Source organism: Lontra canadensis, unplaced genomic scaffold, assembly GCF_010015895.1.
Source record: "Lontra canadensis isolate GAN:19392208 unplaced genomic scaffold, GSC_riverotter_1.0 scaffold391, whole genome shotgun sequence".
NCBI classification, from domain to species: domain Eukaryota; kingdom Metazoa; phylum Chordata; class Mammalia; order Carnivora; family Mustelidae; genus Lontra; species Lontra canadensis.
The window spans coordinates 1-23,974 of NW_022631385.1; the positions used below are offsets into that span (position 1 = coordinate 1).

Here is a 23,974-nt window from a genome sequence, read left to right on the forward strand (position 1 = left end):
AGGCTGGATTCCTCGCATTTGTGCATACCACACACACACACACACACACTCTCTCTCTCTCCCCCTCTCTCTCATTCCCATGCACATGCTCACATGAGCAGGGCACCGTAGTCCATAGAGCAGACAAAGGAATAACTATTACCCAGCCCGCTCCCCCGAGTACCTTCCATAGTGACTGACGTGTGGCTGTCCTTGGAGTCCTTGGGACCTTTCACTTTGAGTTCCTGCCGAACAGAGGGAAGGAATCACTACATGGCCTGCCCCGTGAACCTCCCCTTCCCTTATAGCAGCCAGAGCAGGAAGAAGCAGTGCTCTGGAAGCCAGGGTACAAACAGAAGGACAAAGACCAGAGCCCAGGTCTCCCCCTGACTCATGGACTCCAGACTCCCTGTGCCGTACCCATGGTCTCCCGGCGTGTGTGGAGTACGGAGGAGGCTGGATGTAGGCAGGAAGGAGGGGCTCTGGGTACCAGAGAGGTGTGGAGCTCCGGTGCTCCTCGGACACACCCCCCAACACCCCACCCTGGTGACTCTGATGGCCTTCTGGAGAGGTGGCAAGAGCTGGATCCCCCAGCAGCAGCCATGAGTTAGGGCTTCTGTCCACCATCAGCCCGGGGTACATGGGATTTGAGAGGACAAAAGGCAGGTGAACCCTTAGGGCGTGGGCAGCCCTGGAGATAAGGAGCCAGGGGTCCTACGTACCCAGGACAGAGACTGAGCTCCACAGGGCAGTCCCATCTAGATCCTACCCGGATGGAGAGGGGTTCATCCAGCCCCCAACCCCACCTGCCATCCCCCACCCACAGGTGCTAACATAAGGGAGGAAACTGCAAGCAAGGAAGAGGCCACACCCCTCCTGGCCCCCAAGCCAAGTGCCCGGGAGAGAAGAATCGGGATTGCTTATCTGATCCTATTTTCTCAGCCTTTGGAGAGAGAGGTTCCAGCTCTGGCCCTTGGCGACAGACCACTAGGGCCCGCAACTGGAGCTGTAACGCAATCCCCATGGCAGGCAGGGCTGAGTGTGTGGAGGGGGGGCCTCCAGGTGGGGTGTCAACAGGGAGGCTAGGGTGAGCGAAGGCCAAGGTCAGGGACCCAGGGGATGGTGCCTGCTCTGCTCTGCCTGGAACGGGGGGGGGGGGGGACACACCCAGGCAGCAGGAGCCCCACATTTCCTACTCCTGCCTCAAGCTGTTTCTCAACAGAGAAAACCCCTAGGGACTGAGCTTGGGGATTGGGGTGGGGAGAAGGGGGGTACTCAGCTCCCCAAGGCTGTCTCTGGTGGGTGACTGGATTCCTAGCTTTAGGAAACTTGTCCCCGTGCCCCCCTCCAGCGTAGCCCAGAGGTATGAAATCGCTCCCACTGCAGAGGAGAAGGGCCCTAATTGCAGTAATTAAGTGGAAGTGCCAGTAGGAAGTGACAGCGTCAGCGTGAGTCAGGGTGAGAAGCCACCTGGCAGCAGGCCAGGGGGCCCGCTCTGCCGCCAGGGCGGGAGTCTGGGAGAGGGATTTGGGAGGAGTGCGGGGGTCTCCGCCGACCAGAGAACAGGCAGTCGGCCTAGGCTAAGAGGAGGTTCGCCACTCTCTGGACCAGACGTGACCCTGGGACACACATTGGGCGGTTACAGTTTGTTCCCAGGGAGGGCTGGGAGCCATGAGGGGAAGCACCATTTCTCCCGCCTTGTGACCCCAAGCAGAGGGACCTCCCCACCCAGCTCTGTTCTCCCAGGCAGAGGGTGACTGACTGCACTCCATGGCTGGGGCTGGAAGAAGAAACTGAGCTTAGCTCCCTGTTTCCTTCCCCAATAGATGTGTTTCATTGTGGAGGGGAAGTGCTAGCAAGCCCAATGTGCCTACAGATCCAAGGCCACATTTTTCCAACCTGGCTTTTAATAGTAATCGAGTTGACATTTTCATCTCCAGCTGTCCAACTTGTGTGCTGCCTCTCAGTGGATTCCAAACTGGAGTAGAACCTGTCACCCCAGAGTCTCACCAACGCTATCCTGCATCTCCCCGACTTTTCTAGCATCAGAGCAGAGATGGGAAAGCAAAGGGTCCGTCGAGGCCTGTAAGGCAGAATTTCCAAAACTGCAGAAGGAGCTCCCCTTCCCTGGACCCAGAGGTTCTCTTGACCCAAGCTTGGAGCTGGGGCTGTGACAGCAAGGGCAGCAGCTTCAGGAGTCTTATGGAGATCCTTTCAACGCAAGAGGGAGGCTGGGCTGTGCTCCCGGGAGGAGATTAGAGCTCCTCCCTGCCGCTTCCTGGAGAGGCAATGGCAGCCAATGCCACAGCTTTGCCCAGCAGAGGAGCATGGAAGGAAGGCTCCTGGCAACAGCAGAGAGAGGCAGGCTTCCAGCCAAAGTGTACGGCTGCTTCTCACAAATGGCCCTGGTCCTCTCTCTGTCGTGCGGTTGCAAAAGATCTTAAGAGACAAGCTAGTCCAGAACTCTTCCAATCTTTCTGATCATAAAAATAACCCGGGGAAGCTTCAAAAATAGAGACTCCTGGGTCCCACCCCAAACTCTCTGAATTAAAGCTCCAGGGAAGGTGTCTGGAGATCTGCATTTTAAACAGTGCCCCTGGTGGTTCTTATCGAGCAAACCAGGGATGAGCTGAAGAATCCAGACCCCTCACTGGACAGAAGAGGAAACAAGGCCAGGAGAAGGGAAGGGACTTGCTCAAGGTCACCACAGCGTGTGACAATACTGCCTTTTTTTTTTTTTTTCTTTTTCGTCTCCTCTGTTCTGATACAGAATAACCTAAACAGAATAACAAAATCAAACACATCGTTATTCTTATATTACGAGGGAAAATGTCAAGTGCAAGAAAGCAACTGTCAGTCTAAGTGCTCCCCTCAGGGGAACCATTTCCCTAATGGGCAACGGGCCCAGAGGCCAGAAGGCAGGGGCTGTGCGGGGAGCTGCCCACCTCAGAGATCTTCTGGAACTGGTTGTTGGACTGGCTGCACTTCTCAGCTGTCTCCAGAGCGACTTTATAGTTATCCACAAATGCTTTGTACACACCGAGCTGGCTGGCCTGCAGGGAGAAGAGGAGAGAGAGAGGAGGGCAGGGGGATGGGAAGGAGGATTAATGAATGGATGACACCGTAAGCAGGGCACCTGGAGCTCCCTTGGCACTCAGAACCTCTAACTTTGCTCCAAAGGGCTACACTCAGAACAGAGGTGAAAGGCGGGATGAACATACTATAGTATCCCTTTGAACTTGACAGTTTCCATGGAAACCAGCTCAGCCAATAAGGTTAACAAGAGAGTACTGGGGATGGGGGGAGCAGGGCAGGGTCTTTGTTGGCACACAAGAAATTCAACAGCATTTGGCTTTATTTAGCATCATAAAGGTCTCCTGGGGTTTGAAGCCCCGTAATGCCTTACCCGTCTTTCACAGCCTGGAATTAGCCTGCCCAGTACCCCACTCCCCAGGCTGAGTGTAAGGCACAGCATTTAAAGGTGCAGTCCCAGTGGGGTAAGGGCAGCTGGCTGGCTCAGTCAGTGGAGCATGCTACTCTTGATCTCGGGTTGTGGGTTCGAGCCCCAGGTTGGGTGTAGAGATTACTTAAAAAAAGAGATGCAGTCCCCACTTCCCTTGGCCTCCCTCAGTCCCTGTCCCTACATCCTCAGCCTCTTAAGGAGCCAGAGACCCTACCAGCCTCAGGACACATTTGCATGTCGCTCTGAACCTAACACAAAGCTTCCCACTACTTACAACCACACAGAACCTCAGCTCTGAGAGGCAGAACGGATACCATCATCCCTTTCTGCAAAAGGGGAAACCGAGGCTCATTAACTTAATTCCTCAAATATTTATGGAAAGTCTTCCTGTGCTTTGCATATATGCATTTCCCCTTGAGAGAGGAAAGGGTAGAAATGTGAGTTACAAGCACGGTGAGGTACTATGTCATCCCCATCAATCTGCCCCAAATTTTAAAGTCTAATCATATCAAAGGTTGGCAAGAATGAGGGGGAAATTAGAGCTTTTACAGACTGCTTATGGGGGCGTCAGGCCTGTTATTTGGACAGTAATTTGTCAATAACTGATGAATCTAAAAATATGCACAGCTCAGCCTACTCCTTAGCAAACCCACTTCTACATACAAACCCCAGAGTCTGGGGTCCGGTTCGGGTGTCAGTCAATACTTGTAGCAGGTGAGCACCTGAGAAGTGGCTAGTCCAAACTGAGATGTGCTGCGTGTGTGTGTGTGTGTGTGTGTGTGTGTGCGCGCATTTTTTTTAGAAAGGGAGATGGGGCAGAGGGAGAGGAAAAGAGAGACTCTTCAGCAGGCTCCACACCCAGCTCGGAGCTGGACATGGGGCTCAATCTCACAACCTGATCAGATCACGACCTGAGCCAAAATCCAAAGTCGGATGCTTAACCGGCTGAGCCACCCAGGCGCCCCAAGATGTGCTCTAAGTAGGAAATACATACTGGATTTCAAGGACTTAGTATGTAAAAGAGAATGAAAATGATCTCATTAATTTTTAAATAATGATTACATGCTAAAATGACAATATTTTGGATCTCTTGGGCTAAATACATATTTTTTTTTTTTAAAGATCTTATTTATTTGACAGACAGAGATCACAAGTAGGCAGAGACAGGCAGAGAGAGAGGAGGAAGCAGGCTCCCTGCGGAGCAGAGAGCCCGATGCGGGGCTCGATCCCAGGACCCTAGGATCATGACCCGAGCTGAAGGCAGAGGCTTTAACCCACTGAGCCACCCAGGCGCCCCAAAATACATATTTTTTAACAATAAAATGCATTCTTAAAATTAATTTCCTGCGTCTATTTCTACTTTTTTTTTTTAAGATTTTATTTCTTTATTTGACAGACAGAGATCACAAGTAGGCAGAGAGGCAGGCAGAGAGAGAGGAAGGGAAGCAGGCTCCCTGCTGAGCAGAGAAACCGATGCGGGGCTCGATCCCAGGACCCTGGGATCATGACCTGAGCCGAAGGCCGAGGCTTTAACCCACTGAGCCACCCAGGCGCCCCTATTTCTACTTTTAAGTAAGGGCTACTAGGAAATTTAAAATTAGCGTACGTGGCTCGCATTATAGTTCTAGTGGAGGCACTGCTCTAGTGAAACCTGCCCTTGTATGTCCCCAAGGAGCCGTGAGCAAGGGGATTCACTGTTCCACTCTCCCTCCTGTAGAGAGACTGGGGACAGATGCTCACAAATGCGGTAATTCATATCCACACTGCAGCTACAATAATGGAATGAGGTCTATGGGTAGTAACACCGACAAGTTCCCAAATGATCGAATTGCAAAATACATAAAATATATATGTTGAAAAAGTACATGTAATGCCACAAAAAGATACAGATACATAATAAAAATAGAAACTGCAGCCCAGAAGGCAACACACCAAATTCATTCCAGTAGCTGCTTCTGTGCTGAGCAGAAGGGCGAAGGGAAGGGAGACAGACTTCATCTACAATGCTTTGTTTCCTTGATTAAAAAGCCTATCTTCAGAGTTTAACATCCATCAGTTCTGGGGGAATGAGTGCAGTTGTTTGCTACACATATTCTCTAGAATTTCTGGTTTAAATATTTTGCAGTCAAGTAGCAACAGAGGTTCAGCTGCCACGGGGCTTCCTCGGGGGGATGCTAAGGTGCTGGGGAAAGCAGGCTGCCCAGGAGGCCCACCCTGGACCACTCTGCTTTCTGCAGAACTCTCGTGTTCCTCCAGATCCAGAAGATCTGGGGCAGGTGGAAAGCCTGGCAGGTGGGGGGCCGGGAAAGCCAGAGGGGAAAATGAGAACGGCGGTGCTTGCAAAGAAACCAAGGCCAGAGCTGTGCAGGTCTCAGCCTCAGATGGGCCAGACTTTTGGCAAAGACGACAAATCTGGCGGAAGTGCAGGAAGGGATGAATTTAATTCCTTTTCCAGGGAGAATCCAGCCCACCGGTGTCCCAGGCTACGGGGGAGGTGCTAGACAATTGCTTCCTAAACCAAAGTAAAAATCATTGCTTTTCTTCTTCCGGGGATGTGCTCTCCTTGTCCCCCTTTCCCACAAGAATGATGAGGGTTGGCTGCCAAGGTCAGAACGCTATCCTCCCACCCCACAGCCTAAGGGAGTAGCAGGAGCTGAGTTGGAGCTGGAGTCACCCGGGCAGAAGACTGGCACACGGGGGTCAAGGCCTGTCCCAGGCACTGCCAACTTCACGGTGTACCCTCGTCTGCAGAGCCTAAGGCCTGGCCTGCCAGGGCCATTAACTGGGATGTGGAGGTTGCTTGGAAACAGCAGCCTGGCACTGGGGTGATCTCATAAAACAAATAGCAGAGATGCTAATTCCCTTCTCTCAGTAATGGAGACCAGCTGAAAATAAACCACCTCCAGATGCCTGGGCTGCCCAGCTCCTCCCCGGCCCTCCCAGGCCTGCAGTCCCCGGGGCTGCGGAGAGCCCTTCATGCTGCTGGGGAGGGGAGGGGGATAGCAAATTCACCACCCGGGGCCTGTGGAGCTGAATGCAGGACACTGGTGACAGCAGGGTCCAAGTGACAGAGATAAAAGTGGGACAGCATCTCCACTATGCGTTGGCCTAGGTACCCCCACCCTCCTCTCGTTTGTTCTCTGATGAGGCTGAGGAGAGGCTGTCCCCAGAGCCAATCCACTCAGGCTCCTGGGACCAGGCCAGGAGTGATGACTGGGTACATGCTGTCCCTGAACTGGAGCAGGCACTCTGGGGCTGCCGGAACCAGGAGTGTGGGGTTCCCCGGCAATACCACCTTCCAGGGTGCCTCTCACTAAGAATAGCGAGGACGACGATGGTGGTGACAGCGGTGATGGTAGTAACAGTAATGCTAATGGCTGACTATTGAGTATTTACTAATTTACTATGTTCTGGGCCCTGTTCCAAGCCCTTTTCAGGTATTAACTCACGTAGTCCTCACAACAATTCGGTGAGGTAAATACTATTATTATCCTCTTTTTCACAGATGAGGAAGCTGAGTCAGAGAGGTTGCGCCCAAAGTCACAGGCTTAATCTGTAGAAGAGTCAGGATTTAAAGTCAGCTGTAGCTGGGGGCACCTGGATGGTGCAGTCAGTTAAACCCCTGACTCTTGCTCTTGGTTCAGGTCATGATCTCAGGGTTGTGAGTTCAAGCCCACTTGGAGCTCTGCCTCGGGCTCCGCACTCAGCACAGTCTACTTGGGAGGCTCTTCCCCTCGCCCTCTGCCCCTCCCCTCTTCCACATGTGCACACTTTCTCTTTCTCTCAAATAAATAAGTAACTCTTGAAAAAACCAAAACAAAGTAAGCTGTGGCTCTAGAAGCTATGTTTGTCCCTACAACACTGCTGGCCTCTTGGGACGCAGACCTCAGGCCCTGTGATGTACATCCCCCTCGATGCCCTTCCAAGTTCTCCCAAGTCACAGTAGTCAAGGTCATGGTGCACTCATTCATTTACTCACTCATCATGTATTGAGTACTAGGCTAGTTCTGGGGTCTAATGATAAAGAAAATGCAGCCTATTCTCTGAGAGCTTATGGTTTTAGGGAGACAGGAGGTTCCCATGTTCACTGAGGGGATAAACAAAGGGGCTACATTGGAAGTTTGGGGGAAGGTTTTGCCAAGGATGTCACTTCTAAGCTGGAAGCAGTTGGGGAAGGACATTTCAGGCGGCTGGAGCTAAAAAAACTAGAGAGGTCAAGAGTGTCTGCTGCATGGACTGAGAATAGAAAGTTCAGTGTCAGTGCGGGGAGGGAGCACACAAGGACAGGGGAAGCAAGAGCCAGAGGCCAGGGATGGCCAGCATGCAAAGGGTCTCATAAGCCATTCCTCAGAGCCTGGCATTTATTCAACAGGCAAGGGGGAGCCACTGAAGGGATTTAAGTTGGGGAGAAGCGAGGTCAGGAGTTCAGGTAACTCTGCTGCTGCTAAGTAGAGGTGGGGAGGCTGGCAGGAAGGGGGGCCTGGAGGCAGGAGCCACTCCTGAGGGGAAGGGAGGGCCCCAGAGGGGGCAGGGCAAGGCAGGCCCAGCAGTGAGCATCCTCCAGAAGTGGGGATGGGGAAGGGAGTGGAGCAGGGAGGTACCAAGGACTAGTCCAAGGGAGTCATGGATGGATGGGGGATGGGATGGTGGCAACACCCACTGACACAGAGGCAGGAAGAAGAGCAAAGAACTTTTGAGACAGTAAGTTCAGTTCTGAACATACCGTGAGCTTGAGGCCCTAGAAGAATCTTAGCAAGAGTTTTCTCCAGTGTAAGGAGAGTACAGGCCTGTCCATTCAACCGGTCCCACCACTGCAGGGGAGGTAAAGGAGAGGCACTGCTCCCTGCCCACCTCCATTCACACCCAGACAACAAAGATCACGGACTGGCAGTCTCCTTGCTGCCTCCTGGGCGGGCGAAGTTATGGGCAGTAAAGAGTGGGGATGGGGGCGCCATAGGTCTAACCTGGGGGTCCTCCTGGGACACAGCCAGAGACAGTCTCACAGCTAGGGGAGAAGGTGTCACAGAAGCCTTGGGAACTGGAAGACCTCTGAAAGCCTTTCCCAACACTATGTCTGCATGCTAATTCTACCTTGTCTCTCCCCTGCAATGGTGGGTGGGCTGAGTTCTTGATGCTTTCTGCTCTAGAGGCCCCAGGAGGGGATCATTCACTGACCCGTCTGACTGCTTCATTTCAGAGGCAGCACCTTGGTGAGGCAAATGCCCAGTGTTTCAAGGGAGCAGTCCCTGCCTGCCCACTGGCACTGTCAGCCTCTCTGTCCGCTGAGGGACAGGCAACCTGAAGCCCAGCAGGTGAACCTTCATTCCAGCCCTGAAGCCCCTCACATCCCTAGAAGCACTTTCAGGCTTTACAGTGGGAGGCCTGGAGTCGGGACACTAGGCCCAGGGCCCCACAGAGCAGAGGTCCAGGCTTTCCTCCGGGACTCAGAAGTGACCCAGGCCTTGAAGGAGATCAAGAAGGCTGGGGATTCCTGGACATTTCCCAACACCAGCATCTCTACTGAGGCATCAGATAAGTGCTGTCCGTCCACAGGAGACTCACCAGCTTCTGGAAGAGGTGGCCCATGGTGACCTGGCTGTCCCACTGCTGCACCTTGGGGCAGAGGTTGTCATAGAACTCCTTGTGGATCTCATAGATGTCCTGGATCTTGTAGAAGATGGTCTCGATCTGTTGGATGGTGAGCACGGGCTGGGAGGTGGTGGCTGTGGCCTTCAGGGGTTTCATGGGCTGGGAGTGAGGAGGGAGAAAGAGAGAAGGTAAGAACCGATGAACCAGATGGGCAGAAGCTCCAGGGCACAGACATGCACTTCCCGTAGCTGGAGTTGGGCCTCAACAAGGCCACGGAGGGCATGTGGCCACATCCTACCTCCTGTACCCATAGCAGACATTGCAAGTCGACCATGGCAGACATCACGAGTCAATCACAATGCTCTTTCTCACTGAGCCTGGTCACAGTCCCAGACTCTCTCCATGCTGAGACTGGCAGGTGAGATGAAACTTATCTGTCAACTGAGCTTATCTACACCAAGATGCTCCAGGGCCTTCATGTGGGGTGGATGCAGGGACAAAGAGTAACTCGGGGCACTCCCTAACACTGGTGGGGAGCTGCAGCTGTTGCCTTCATGCCCAACAAGGGGACGGTAGGAGAATGGGACCTGGGTGCAATTTCTTCAGTGTGATTTTTCTGCATTTTCTGAACCACCTACAATGAGTAAATATTAATTTTTTTAAAAAGATTTTATTTATTTGAGACATAGTGAGCAAGTGAGAGAGAGAGTACAAGCTGGAGGAGGGGCCGAGGGAGAGGGAGAAGCAGGCTCCCTGCTGAGTGGAGAACCTGATGCGGGGCTCGATGCCAGGATCCTGAGATCATGACCTGAGCCAAACGCAGATGTTTCATCTACTGAGCCACCCAGGTACCTGAGTAAATATTAATTTTTATCATCGGGGGAAAAAAGCTACTAAAATTCACAGCTGAAGCAAAAAAAAAAAAACCCCTGATATCAAAAGATAACGAACTCTTCCTTGATTGGCCTTCCCTTAGCCCCAAAGCCTGCAAAGATGCCTAGACTGCACTCCAGAGGTCCTCCAGGAGACAGGGTCTGGACCCCTGTCACTTAGAGAAAGTATGGGAGGGGCAGACACATTTACACAGAAGACAGAAGCCTGAGTCAGACGTGCTTAATGTGTTCTTCATCTAGTGGAAAGGCTGTGCAGAAAGAGCCCTTTGACTTAGTCTGAGTCACCCTGGAAACCTAGGAACAGCCAGGAGAAGTCATGGGGGCAGGTCCCCATCACCTCATAGGATTGGTTAGTGAGCTTTCTAACCAGAGAAGCATTCCAGCCAATAACGGGTGACTAGAGGCTAGACTGGCTGGAACAGTGACATTAACAGAGACCGGAGTTATCACTGGCTTGGTCTGAGAGAGGACCACCAGGGCAGCCAAGCTCCAGCAATGCCTGTCCATAAGAGTAAGTCCCATCTACCCAAATACCCAGATGAGGCTCTGACTTCCCAGCTCCCCTGTCCTCCCAGCTCTAGAAAGTCCAGAAGTGAGGAAAAAGGCAGGGAAAAGCAGAGCCCTCCTTCCGAGCCTCTTAGCACTGGGACCAATTAACCCTAACGCCCAGGCTTTGCAAGGGCAGTAGGATGGGGTTTTCCCTGGTGCAGGCCAGGAGGTGTGGGTTTGAGTCTCAGCTCTGTCACTTAGCATCTGGGCCTCTGAAACCTCATTTGTAAAACTGGGGTAATATTACCTTCTCAAGAACACTGATGGGAAGATCAAGAGCCATAATTTATATGAAATATCAAGTAGGTGCCTGGTACCCAGGAGGCAGTCAATAATGTTAGCTGCTACTATTATCATCATATGCCCCACGAATAATGTACCAAGTGCCTAATGTGAGGTCAGACCAGGTATTCAGTGACTCACCACACACGTCCAATCCCTGCCCCGTGGAGCCCCCCATTCAATAGGGGAGACAGACAAAACACAAGGAAACTGTCATACACACTATTTTCACCTGGGCACAATGAAGGAAATAAGGGGACCTCCTGAGACAGTGTGGGGAAGGACAGCTTCTCCCAGAAGGGAAGGAACATTTACCCTGAAATGGAAGCCTGGGGGCTCAGAGGACAGTATTCCTCAATGCTGGTTCCACGGTGGGCAGGGGCTTGATGAGAGAGAGGAGCTGGAGAAAGCCAGGGAGCCCATGTGCAGTGGGCAAGGGGAAGGAGCAAGGCCTAAGGAGAGCTGAAGGACTGGGCAGGGGCCAGACCAGGCAGGGGCAAGAAATGCAATGACCTGCCTTTCCCTGAAGGGATTTAGGCAGGTGAGTGACGGAGGGCCAATTCTCTTCTCAGGAGATTATTTTTCTGACTCAAGATCCTTGCTCTGGAGAACATTATAAGCCATGTGGGTAAACTAGACCATGTAGTAGACAAAGCCAGACAGGTTATTACCCATCTTGGACTGTAAATACCAACCAAGTGGTCCCAAGGTAGTGCTGGTACAGCCCAGGGGGCTTCACAGAGGTGATGACAGGAACAGCGCCTTGAAGGTTGGGAAGATCTGAGCAGGTGGAGGGTGGGGCATGGGTAAGCAGGGAACAGAAGAACCAGGAACCACAGAAAGGAAACACTGTTCTCCCAACCCCAGATGGGCGGCTGCCCTCAGCTTCAGGGCTCCCAACATTCTGTGAAGGACACGGAGCTGTTCCTCAAGATTGCTGTCCTAGTTTATCCTTTTTTTGTCCCCACCCCGCCCCGCCCCCGCCAGGATCCAGTGGAGAGACAAATCACCACAGAGTCCCAGAACCTATACTCCTTGCTCCTGCCTGGGTGCCGTCCCCTGGGGAAAAAAAACCACATAGGGCGGGAACAGCCCTGGGAAGACGAAGGGTCGGGACTTCTCAGAAGCTGCTGGGGAAGCACTTATCAGCCACCCCGGCAAAGACAAGACCCAACTGCTCTGCTTCCTCCCAAACTTCCCACTCTGTCTACAAAAAGGGAAGCAACGCCCGCTCACCAACAGCGGGTCACATGGATGGGGCCTGTACTCAGGACGGCAGAGGGTTCTCAGGACAAGGCTGGGGCCCTTTGGTCTCAGGCTTGACTTCACTGGGGTTGGCGGGGAAGAGGGAAAGTGCCAGGCGTGTGGGAGCCCCGGCTGGCCAGAGACCCTTGAAGGCAGTTACTTTTATCTGGTGAAGCCCTGAAACCAGGCCTCAGGTTCCAGATGGCTAAAAGGCAAAAGCAACCCAACACTGAACTTGCGTCCAACACTGTTCTTCTCCCCAAGGGCTAGCATGCCTCTCCCTCCTCCCAGAATCCTGCTGCAGAAAGCAGGGCTAGCCCTTGGCTCTCCATTTCGTCAGGGGAGAAACAAATTCTTAAAAGAGAGGATTGCTGAGTGACCCGGGAGTCAGGCCTGGCTCTCCACTTTCCACAAAGTGCTTCTCAGGAAGCGGGGCCAGGTGGGTTCTGACTCAGAGCGGGCCTTCCCACAGCCGTCTGTCAGCTCTGTCCCCCAGCAACCTGCCTTTTGAAACAGAGGCAAGAAATCAGCCCACTTCCTCCACCTCCTATCCCAGAAGGCCTGGAGGCTGCCAACGTATCATCTCAGTTACTCCTCTTCCCGGAACCCAGGGAGGGAATCATCATTAACCTATTTTAGAGAAAAGGAACCTGAGAACCCCAAATGCGAGGCTGAGAGCAGAGGGCCCTGTGGTGGGAAGTGCTGTAGCAATGGCCAGAGGCAGCCCCTGAGCTCACTTCCACATTCCCCACAGTGGGTGAGATGCAGAATGACACGCATCTGGTTGTCTCCCTTCCTCCACCCCCCACTCCAGCTCGGGGCTGCGGGCCCACTCCGTTTGTAATCTGAGCCAACAGGGAACCGGAGGTTTCCAGATTACCAAACCTTGCTCCAGCCAACAACCCAGGGGGGCAGGAACAGAGGCTCCTGCGTGAGTCCCAACAGCGTCTGTGTGTGCACACAGCCTTGGGTACACACACCACACACACCCAGCCATCTGCATATCAGGAAGTGTTAAGCTGAGAACAGTCTGACACCAACATGGGAGGAGCAGAGCCAGAGGGGCTGGGTGATGAGTAGGAGATCTGGGAGTGGGCAACGGAGAGGAGAGGTTTTCTTCCCCGGGGCCCCTCGGTCAGATCACCCCCTAAAGGGCAAAGGCTTTAGTAATCAGAAAGCTGTGAGGGGAGGGCTCCCAGCTCAAGGCCTTGGGTGGAAAGGCTTGATTCCTATCTCGGAGGCTCACTGTCTGAGGCTGTAGCTGTGGAGGATCCGCCCCCTCTTCCTGGAGCCCTCTAGCATAGACCAGGTCTCCCAGTCAGCCTCCCCACTCTTCTCCTGGCCTCTGTTCAAGAACCAATCAGGGGCCTGGGATGAACAAACTGGGGGGAGAGGAGGGATGTGTCCTGGGTGGCCTGTAGGCCTGAGCCTCACAGGTTTTGCCTTTGAGGCTTGAGCTGTTAGAAAGGTGAGGCAGGGAGGGAGTGTCTTGGCCCCTACTTCTGTTGCTATCTTTGCCCCGACACAGGGAAGCTCACCTTAGGCCCAATGACTGACGAGAAGGCACACACAGGCTGGAATCCAATAGGGCCCAGCCTCCTCTGAGGACTCGCCTCCCCTTCCTTCAGGGAAAGGCTGTGTTGACAGAAACAGGCCCCAACCTGCGTCTCTCCCAGGACTGGACAAAATAACAGCAGCAGCTAACGCTTTAGTCTCTGTTCTAAGAGCTTCACACACAAACTCCATTTGTCCCCACAACAACCCCACAAACAGAGTACTCGTATCAGTATCTGGGGTCTGCAGATGGAGAAGATGTGCCACAAGGGCTCACAAATATTCTGAAGGGCTCGAGCTTGAGAGCGGTCAAGCAGGGATTCTGACAGGCCATCTGTCAGAAGGTCCTCTGTTGGAACTCCTCTCAAACACACATCCTTTCAGTAATGACAACGATGCCCCCTCACTTGGCTGTGGCAATTCTCCGTTCCTGAGGTATGTCATGTGCATCTGACTGGTCCTCCGCTTGTCCTCCTTCCTTCAGCTACCCTGAGTGCCTGGGACCCCAAAAGGGATCAACTGAGCTTCTCAACCCCGTGAAGAAGACAGAGAAGGTCACGGGATTATTCTCATGTTTAGATGAGGCTCAAGGAGGTTATGCACAACTTGCCCAAAGCCAGGGGTTTCCAAAATGACAATACCCATGAGAAAGAATGTGGCCCAGTACATACATATATATATATGTATGTGTGTGTGTATATATATATACACACACATATACACACAACACAACAAAATGACAATATGAGAAAGAATGTGGCCCAGTACATACATATATATATTATGTATGTATGTATATAAATATATATATACATGCATATACACACAACACACCCGAAATTAAGTGAAATAGTACTTACTCTTATTATGCACAACGCACACTGGTATTTTCTTTCTCATTTTATAAAAAATGCTGGCTCCAACCTACATTGATTTCATGATGCACTAATGGGTTCAGATCCAGATAAGAAAAACAGTGCCATGAATCTATGATTAATGGCAGAGTCAAGTCTTGCCTTAGTTCTGGCCCCAGACCACAGTCCTTGTCTGTCTGCTGGACTGTCCTGCTCTTGAACAAACACTGTCATGCCTACCAATAAACCCTCAGTGAGAGGTACCACAGACCGAGCCCAGGCAGTCACAAAGTATCTACACATTTCTTTTATTAATTTTTTTTGATGCACATTTTTTTTTAAGATTTTTGTTTATGTATTTGAGAGGGTGCAGAAAGAGAGCATGTGAGTGGGGGGAGGAGCTGGGGGAAAAGGACAAGCAGACGTGGGGCTCAAGCTCGTGACGCTGAGATCATGACCAGAGCCGAAATCAAGAGTCAGACACTTAATCCACTGAGACACCCAGGCATGGCAAAGTATCTGCACATTTCGATAGTTATTCCTGGGGTAATAAATGCCAAGGCCCCCGGCATCCTGGGTGGCAACATTTCATATCACAACAGGTACATAAATGTGTATCTTATAGTTCTTACAAGAATGAGTTTCTGGGGTACCTGGGTGGCTCAGTCGTTAATCCTCTGCCTTCAGCTCTGGTCATGATCCCAGGGTCCTGGGACTGAGCCCCCTGTCAGGCTCCCTGCTAGGCAGGAAGTCTGTTTCTCCCTCTCCCTTGGCTTGTGCCCCCCCCCAAAATAAATAAATAAAATCTTAAAAAAAAAAAAAAAGAATGAGTCTCTACTCATCTACATTTCTTATTCCCTCTTTTAGTGATATCATCCCATGTCTCAGGCTGCAAAACACCCAGGGGGAGGCCTTTACATTCCCCAGTTCCTCTGTGTAAGATCTAGCCACATCTAAGGTGCACTTTCTTTAAAGGAAAATGGCGTCATATCTAATACTTCCCTCCCAGTCTGAGTCTCACAGTGCTGCCATCTTGGGAGGAAACTGAGGCATCTTCACAGAGGGTTGGGGCTGGTCTAATGCCTCAGAGCTATGGTGCTTCTCAAATGATACAGACACCCGCCTACCTCACACTTCCTGCCACGGGGCTTGAGGAAAGCCATGGCTCACTATCTGTGGGAGGAGAAAGGACTGCAACCAGGGCATGACAAAGAGGACTCGGCTTGATTGGTAGAGACTGCCCAGAGCACAGTGTGGAGGTGGAGGCTAGGTCCTCACCTGGGCCGCACCTGGGCCCCCACCTGGACAGAGCACCGTCATTCATCAGTGGTGCCTGTGCGTGGTCAGCGGCCACGGGAGCGTTCATCTCCAACATGGTTGTGTTTCTCCCACCTTTCCCAGGGCAGGTCAAGGAGGCCTGGGGCTGAGAGGCACAGGCCCCTTTTTTGGCAATGACCCCGGCTGCCCAATGCCAGGCTGTCAGACTCTGCCCACAGGGGAGGACTGGTCCAGGTCCCCCTTCTTCTCCCACCCCAAAATCAGTTTGCAAGCATGACGCTGACCGGCAAGCCGGAGCACAGACTCACCAGCAGCAAGGCTTCCAGCTGGTTAATGTAGATCTCTTCGCTGGCCAGGAACCCCGAGAGAACCAGCTTCCTCATCTCCAGGCCTTTCCCTGCCTCCACCTGTAGGAAAGCAAACCAAGAACCAAGAGCTCATGAGAAAGGAGGCTAACATCCTGAGCCATCCATTTTCTTGCCTTTTTCCTCCTCTTTCACAGACACTTTGGTAGGGAATAGAAGCCAAATACATTTATGATAATTTGGAAAATGCGGAACAAAAAAGGAAAAACAATCATCCATATTTCTGGTGCTCACACCTCGCTTTTTCTCCCACATTCTTTTTCCCACATTTCCTTATTTGCCATCCATCCAGCCACCTATTCCACAGTAATAAAGGACCTGGGGCAGTTTAGTGGAGGAATACGGACAAGGAAAATCAGAGGGGGGCACCTGGGGGGCTCAGTCAGTTAAGCAGTGAACTCTTGATCTCAGCTCAGGTCTTGATCTTGGGGTTGTGAGTTCAAACCCTGAGTGGAGCTCCAGGCTGGGTGAGGAGCCTACTTCAAAGAAGAAAAAAGAAAGGAAATCAGAGCCATGGGTGAGGCAGGAGGAGGGCCCAAGAGGGGCTGGAAAAGGCTCCTGGAGGAATGTCTACTCATCAACATGAGTTTATACTCATAAACTGAGAAGAGGGGTAGAGAGAATGGAAGTGGCCATGGGAGCCTCATCTTGTGGCCTTCTAACTATATCTTCCTTTCCCCAAGGGCTCAACCCCGCAAAAGAAGGTGCTGGCTGTGGGGTCTTCAGCCTCACCCCTGTATCCCCCAGCATTTCCTGATTGCCTCACTGGGCAAGGCAATATATCCTAACTAACCTCCTCCCCACTCCAGAATTCCTTCACCTTTACAGCAATCATGCCCCACTTAGCCTTGGAAGTCCATCTTATTCATCTCTTAAAATGACGCTGTTCTGTCCCTCCCTGTGGGAGAAGCTATGGACTTTGGCTCTGCAGCCTGGATTCTTCTAATGGACCTCTGCCTCTCTCTCCCCCCTTCACACCACACACCAGAGCCCGGCTAACCTTCTGAGGACACCACCTTACACCTAATGCCTGCCAAGGACTTAATATCAGTGCTGTGAAATCTTGCCATTTGCAAGGACGTGTATGGGCCTAGAAGGTTGTAAAGCCAAGTGAAATAAGTCAGTTGCAGAAAGACAAATACCATACAATTTCACTCGTATGTGGAGTTCAGGAAACAAAAGGCAAAAGAGACAGCAAAAAAACCAGACTCTTAAGTGTAGAGAACAAAATGGCGGCCAGAGGGGAGGCAGGTGGCAGGATGAGTGAAACGGGTGAAGGGGGTTGAGAGTGCCCTTTTCATGATGAGCTCTGAGTAACGGAGACAATTGCTGAATCACTATATCATATACCTGAAACTAATATAGCACTAATAACTATCTACACCAGAATTTAAAAAAAGAGAAACAAAAATTTCGACGCTGCAAAAAGTGATTACTTGGGGATTCAATTAGGTCATTCATTCATTTATTCATGCAACAAATATTTACTGAACACCCACTGGACTCTGTAGATACATCAGGAAGCAAACAAACTATAATCCCTACTCTTACGTGGTTTATAATGTAGAGGAAAGACAGTAAAAACAAAAAAACAAGTAAATATAAATATATAACAATGCCCTGTGATATGGGGTCTGGCTTAGTCTTGGCTTAAACACCTTTGTTGGCTCCTAGCGCCTCTTCTGACCCTGCTGACCTCCCCCTGCCCACCTCCTGTGCAGCCGGCAGGTCTCTGGGTCTTCCCAACCTGCTGGGAGTGCTTGGGCCTCTGTACTTTGGATCCTGCTGCCTAACAGGCGGGCTCCCACCCTGGCTCTTCTCTGCAGCACAGACCCTCCCGCCTGAGGCACTGCTCGGTGATTCCAGGGGCGGAGGTTGGGGGATGAAGCAACATCACACTCCTCTGCAGAGCCCTGAAGGCCCGCACCATATAGTACCCCTGGCACGTGGGCACCTTACACTTATTAAGCCTTGTAAGTTCTTCTCATGCTCCTTTAGCCCTCATATACCTCACTGAGGCGGGTACTACATTTTTCCATCATGCAAATGGAAGCAAATAGGACTTGGAGGAGGGAAGGGACGAGGCTGGGGTCACACAGCCCGGAAGTGGCAGAGCTGGGACTGCATCCCAGTCCTTCAATACCAGATTCCAGGCTGTCCCACTGCTTAAAAGAGTAACACCACCTCCCCACCCCCACCCCCGTTCTCATTTTCTTTTTCAAGCATCAGGTGCTTTCCCGGAATCACGCACAGAACCCTCTCTGGGCATCAGATGCACACCCTTACTTATTTGGCACAGGCTGGGAGAGTATATGAAGCTATCAGAAATTTCTGATGTCCAGGGCAAATGGGTGGCTCAGTGGGTTAAGCCTCTGCCTTCAGCTCAGGTCATGATCTCAGGGTCCTGGGATCAAGCCCCGCATTCTTCCCCTGTCCCCTCACCCCCGCCTGTCTCTCTACTTGTGATCTGTGTCTATCAAATAAATAAATAAAATCTTAAAAAAAAAAAAAAAGAAATTTCTGACGTCTGGAGAAGAGTGGCTTTCCCCAGCTGCACAACCTGCCCCACTGTGTTCCCACAGCTTTCCCACCATGCCCCAGGGGAGGGGTAGAATCCTTGGCCTTCCAGCAGCCCAGGTATCCAATCTGCACCACAGGCCACTGCCCCCAGTCTCTGAAATGTTATCTGACCCTGTGACCGAAAAACAATATCCTGCTAGAGATGTCCGCACCCTAGTCCCCCAAGCCTATATACACACGTCACCTTATATGGAAAAAGGGATTTTGCAGGTATGATTAAGTTAAGGATTTTTTGATGGAAAGATGACACCGGATTATGAGAGCTCAAGGACCTTTATGAGGGGGTGGAAAGAGGGTCAGAGTCAGAAAAAGCAATGTGACCAGAGAAGGGGAGCAGGAGGAGGGAAAGTGATTGCAAAGACTGGAAGATGCTACACTACCAGCTTCCAGGACCAAGATGGGGCCATGAGCTGAGGAGTACAGGGAGCCTCTAGAAGCTGGAAAAGGCCTGGGAATGGATTCTTGCCCCTAGAGCTTCCAGAAGGAATGCAGCCCTGCTAACCCTTTAAGGCTTGCATGTAAGAGAATAAATTTGTGTTTTAAACCACGGAATGGGTGGTAATTTGTTTCGGCAGCATTAGGAAACCAGGAGGGACAGCAAGCTTTAGGGAAGGGCAAGAGTTATGTACTTATGGCTTCACAAGTACCTGGAACCATGGGAGAGCTTTCCAGGGATTAACTCAGGACAATCCCACCCTCTGGAAGGTGTTGTCATTATCCCCCTGAGGCACGGAGTGGAAACCGCCAGCTGCTGGGGGGGCTCAGGCACACAGCACACCCTTCAAGGAATGAGATCTGAGCTGGAGCCCAAAGCAGGGCCCCAGGTGGTCCCAGGCCCTCCTGGTCATACTTGAGGCCACTTCCCTGCACACAGCACCAGCCCCGCTCCTTCCCAAGCCGGACAAATGGGAACTCGCCTTCCATGCTGGGGGGCCAGTGATTCCCCCCGCCCCCCCTTGCTGTTCCCTGCCAGCCGAAGATTTATCTGAGAGGCTGGCAAACATCTTGTAAAAGAAATCACTTGAAGGACGTTGTGAGCTTCCCTGGAAGGCTGGCTGGACTAGAACCGGGGATGAAGACCTGATCACCGCAGATCCAGCCACACTGTCCCCCACCTCGGCATGAGCACAGAGCCTGTGACAGTCCCTGCAACAGTCCAGTTCAGCAAGACCCTCTCCTCAAGAGACTCCCACCTCTGAGTCCAATCTGAGCTCCCCAAAAGTCAAAAGTCACCCCCCAAGAGTCCCACTATGGGCTATTCTCCCTCCGAAGTTTCGCTGGCATGGGGTGAAGGTCGGGGAGAGCTTAAGCACGTGAAATGAAGTTCTGCTCACGTTATCAACAGGAGGCCTATTCTCACCAAAAACCTCTTCCCTTTTTTTTTTTCTTTCCTCATACCCCCATGTTCCTGGCTTAGAATTATCTGGAAACTCACAACTGTTTCTTCAATCCTCGTGGGGCTATTCTTGTTTCAAAAAATACCAGGGCTGGACTTTCATTCATTCTGTACCATGTACTGGGCTCTGGGATACAAATACAAAGGTGAGAGCACCAGTCTCTGTGCCCAGAGAGCCCTCCGGAGGTGGTGCCCACGTGCCCAGAATGCTCAAGGCCAGTTCTCTGAAGAATTCAGGGACCCCCCTGTCCCAGTCTGTGCCATACTGCCTGTTGGTCCCCCAGCACAGGGAAGCTGCATGGTCTCTGCTATCCTCCCCAAGCGGACCTCATGAAACGCAGTCACTATAGGCTGGTTCACTCCCAGAAATTTCCCACAATTTGCAAGGCTGCAAGTCGGTCAGCTCAAGGCCCCCAAATGCAAGCATTCAAGTCCCCCTGGGAGGGACAGTGTCTACAAGGTCAGGTTAGCCAGCTCTGGCCTGGTCTTCTAGAGAGCGCAGAAGCTAAATAAATAAAAGCCTCTAAAGGTTTGGGTCTAGGCCAAACCAAAATACGATCTGTCCAGGAACTGTGACCTCCTCCAAGACAATAGCAAGGACTGAACAGGCAGGGGCACCTGCCGTTCGGAGCCTTGGGGCCACGTGGCGCTGTACCCAGCAGAGTTCGGCTCATGGGCTGCACCACTTTTCGGGGTGTACCCAGCAGGAACTGCGCAAAAGAGATGGTCTAGGGGGCTGTGTCCATGCCAAGCACCAGCCTTAGGACAGCTGGCCCTTCTCTGAGCCAAGACAACGCAGGGCCATCCAGCCATTGCTCCTCTTGCTAGTGCTAGGCACTGGGGAGCTCTCCTTCAGCTACTGCCTTAGCAGAATCTGGAAGGGGGGCACAGCCCACTCTCCTGGAGAGTGGATCCCTCTATTCCAGGCTCCCTGCTGTCTGAGGCCCTAGACAGGTCCCAGCAGGGCTTCCAAAGGTCAGGTGTTTGATTCCCATCTTTGCAGTTCTGTCACTCACACCTCCGACACTACCGTCTACTTAAGATCGTTTTTTTACAACTGACTTCTTAAAAGCCCAGCCTCATCCCAAACATGATATTTGAAATCATAAGATGCACAAGTCATATTTTTCCTAATACACATTAAAATATAAACCTAACTATTGAAGTTCAAGAAATACACCTAGGTGCCTCCTAAAATCACATCTCAAGTCATCCTAAGTGGGTTTCACACTCCTGGAAACACCTCAGTGGGGGACACAGGCGTGGCCATATGGGGCCCAAGGGCGGGAGGAAACAAACGTGGGCGTTTCTGACTCTGTTAAAAACTGGCCCAGAGTAACACCTGATGGGCTAATCTGCATGACAAAAGGACTTTCATTCCCGACAAAGGAGTTCCTTTAAATAGCAGCTTTTAGATAGCATGGACGCAATCAGCCCTGCGTACCTTGAAATAGAATTGTGCGAAAGATTTTTGGAAAGCATACAACCCTTTACCGCCAGGAGATGGTGTGGCTAGCGTATCAATGTGATTATTTGTTTATGGAGAATTAAATCCTCAAAAGGGGGTCTGGGTTGAAAGACACAAGCCCCGGCCCCAGCTCTGGAGGAAACCACTGCCCTATCCACCTCCGTCCCTGGGGGAAGACAGAAGCATCTCAGAAATTACACTGAAAGCAAGATTGATTTATAGGACACATGCTCAGGGACACAGCCGCTGCTGAAGGTAAGTACTCCTGAAGGAAAGTAATAGCCCAGAGAGAAAGGCCTTGGATTCCCACCAGCTGCTGAGAGGAGTCTATCGTGCAGACTGCCAAGACCATCCCTTGCCCAGGACAGTGAAGTACCCTTCAGAAGTGCCCCTTGACCACGCACATGCGCGTGCACACACACACACACACACACACACACGTGTGCACGCACGTGCACCCGGTCCAGCTCTGACCAAAACAGAAGCGGTCTCTCCTCCTCTGAAGTTCATACCCTGTTATTGGAACCCTGAGGACTTTCTCTTTCTAGTCCTTTTATCTGTGCACTTGCCCCCTCGCCCTGAGCTGTGAACTCTTCATGAGAAAGGATCATGCCCGTTCATCCCGTCTCCTCCCCAGTGTGAGGCAGAGTGCTTTGACTAGAACAAACCTGACAGTGTTTGTTCAATGACTCAATTCTTTGTCCCCACCCCTCTGCAGCCACCTTGCTTGCCGGCTCCCTCTCCTGAGGACCAAGCTTGGTAGAGAGAGCGAGGGTATCCTGGAGGTGTTCAGGAAGAGACGGGGGTGGGGGAGAGGTCTGGAATTCACCAACACTCAGGAAAGGCCCCATTCCCCATGCTGAGACAAATCCAGGAAAACTGAGGCCGCAAAGAGGGGAAGAGGCCACTCACAGGGATCTGGGAGGGTCTGGGTTTTTAGGGGTCGTGTGTGCCTGGGGGTGGAACACCTCTGAATAGAACAAGACTGGGAACAGGGTACCTTCTTTGCAGGCCCCACGGAGCCTCGCTCCCTCCCTCCACACATTCATTGCGCACCAGCCCCATCCCAAGCTCTTTGCAGTGTTCAGCAAGCAGTCAATACAATATAGCCCTTGCCCTGGAGGAAAACAGGGCATAATCGAGGAGGCAGACATCTAGAGTTCTGGGCAGAATGAAATATGGGCTAAGACCCAGGTATAAGCCAGAGTCTAGAGTAAGGGTGGTTCCATAAGGAAGCCCATGAGCAGGACCCCATCTGTGCTGGGGAGGGGTTCTGAGAAGGCTCATCAGGAAACCCCCTACACCTCGCATCCCACACACTATTTGGCTCTTGGTTCCAGCCAATGCTCTTGGTTCATTGCCACTTTCCCCCATCCTGTTCCTGGTGGGAGGTTGCTCAGACCCTAAGTGCAGAGACCTCTGCAGGCCTGGTGGAGATGTGACTGAATCCCAGTGCTCTGAGCTAGCACCAGATGAGAGAACCAGGGGTGGGATGTGAGCCACCACCAGCCTCCCATTACCTCTCCTCTCTCCTCCGCACCCAGGCCCACAGCTACAGCTATACCCAGATGCCGCACATCAGCCATCTCCTGTGGGTCTCCAGCCTGTTTTCACCTCCATTAGCTTGCCCTTGGAACCACAATGTAGTGTGGGTGTGGCACGGCTGTGATTCCCCATCCTACAGGAGGGACAAAGAGGCCCAGAGAAGCTCAGTGGCAGCCTCCTGCCCACAGCAATGCGCCCGTGACCACACCCTCTGGGGTGCAGACCGGCCCAACAGGGAGGTGGGCACAGATGGACACTCTGCTAGGCAGCCTGGACGGCCAGCCGGCCATCTGCAAACTCCTTGCCATACATTCCCACTGGCCTTCCATTCTAGCTGCAGAACTCGGAGGAGGTGAGCAAAAGGCTGAGGTTAGGGCTCTCAGAAGTGGATGAGAAAGAAAGGAAGAATGAATGGCACAGGGTGCCATGTCCCAGGCAGCACTGGGACCCCGCCCTTGGAGAGGAGGGAAAGAGAAGAAAAGGGGATGGATGTATAGCCCCCCTCCTGCTCTGCCTTCAAGGCAATTCCTATGACAGGACAGGGGCATCACTGGGGAGAACATTCACAGCCCCAGAGTGAGTGGGCCAGGGCCCACAGATTCTTCTTGCCTACACCCACCTTGGGAAAAGTGCCTACCCTCCTGGCTCCTGCCTCCTGCCTCCAAACCAACTGTTATCACCCCCTTTTCAGCTAATCCAATTCTTTTCCTTCAAGGAAGCTCAGTGACCTCTGGCTCCCAGTCTCTCCCCCACCCTCTCTTGCCTTAGCTCAGCCTGACAAAGTCTCCTGGCTAGAAAGCAAGTGGCGAGTGGCCCCTTTGGCCCGAACTTCCCAAGTGCACTTATCCTACTGTTGCCATGGAAACAACGAATTATGGCCTCCTGGTTTCGAGTCCACCGACTCCTCTGGGGCAGCAGGCTCACACCACTGCTG

The 23,974-nt window shown here is 52.1% G+C and overlaps 1 protein-coding gene across 1 annotated transcript in view; it reads right to left on the reverse strand.

The window, feature by feature from the left end:
• Window positions 1-93: 93 nt before the first annotated feature.
• LOC116862926 (active breakpoint cluster region-related protein-like) overlaps window positions 94-23,974 on the reverse strand; it is a gene marked incomplete at its 3' end in the record, with an annotated part of 80,627 nt that continues 56,746 nt past the window's right edge. Inside the window, exons 5-8 of the mRNA XM_032850376.1 lie at window positions 15,995-16,093; window positions 9,005-9,190; window positions 2,925-3,032; window positions 94-224 (exon numbers count right to left, since the gene is read on the reverse strand). Coding sequence (XP_032706267.1) covers window positions 94-224; window positions 2,925-3,032; window positions 9,005-9,190; window positions 15,995-16,093 — 524 coding nt within the window. The remainder of the gene's footprint in view (window positions 225-2,924; window positions 3,033-9,004; window positions 9,191-15,994; window positions 16,094-23,974) is intronic.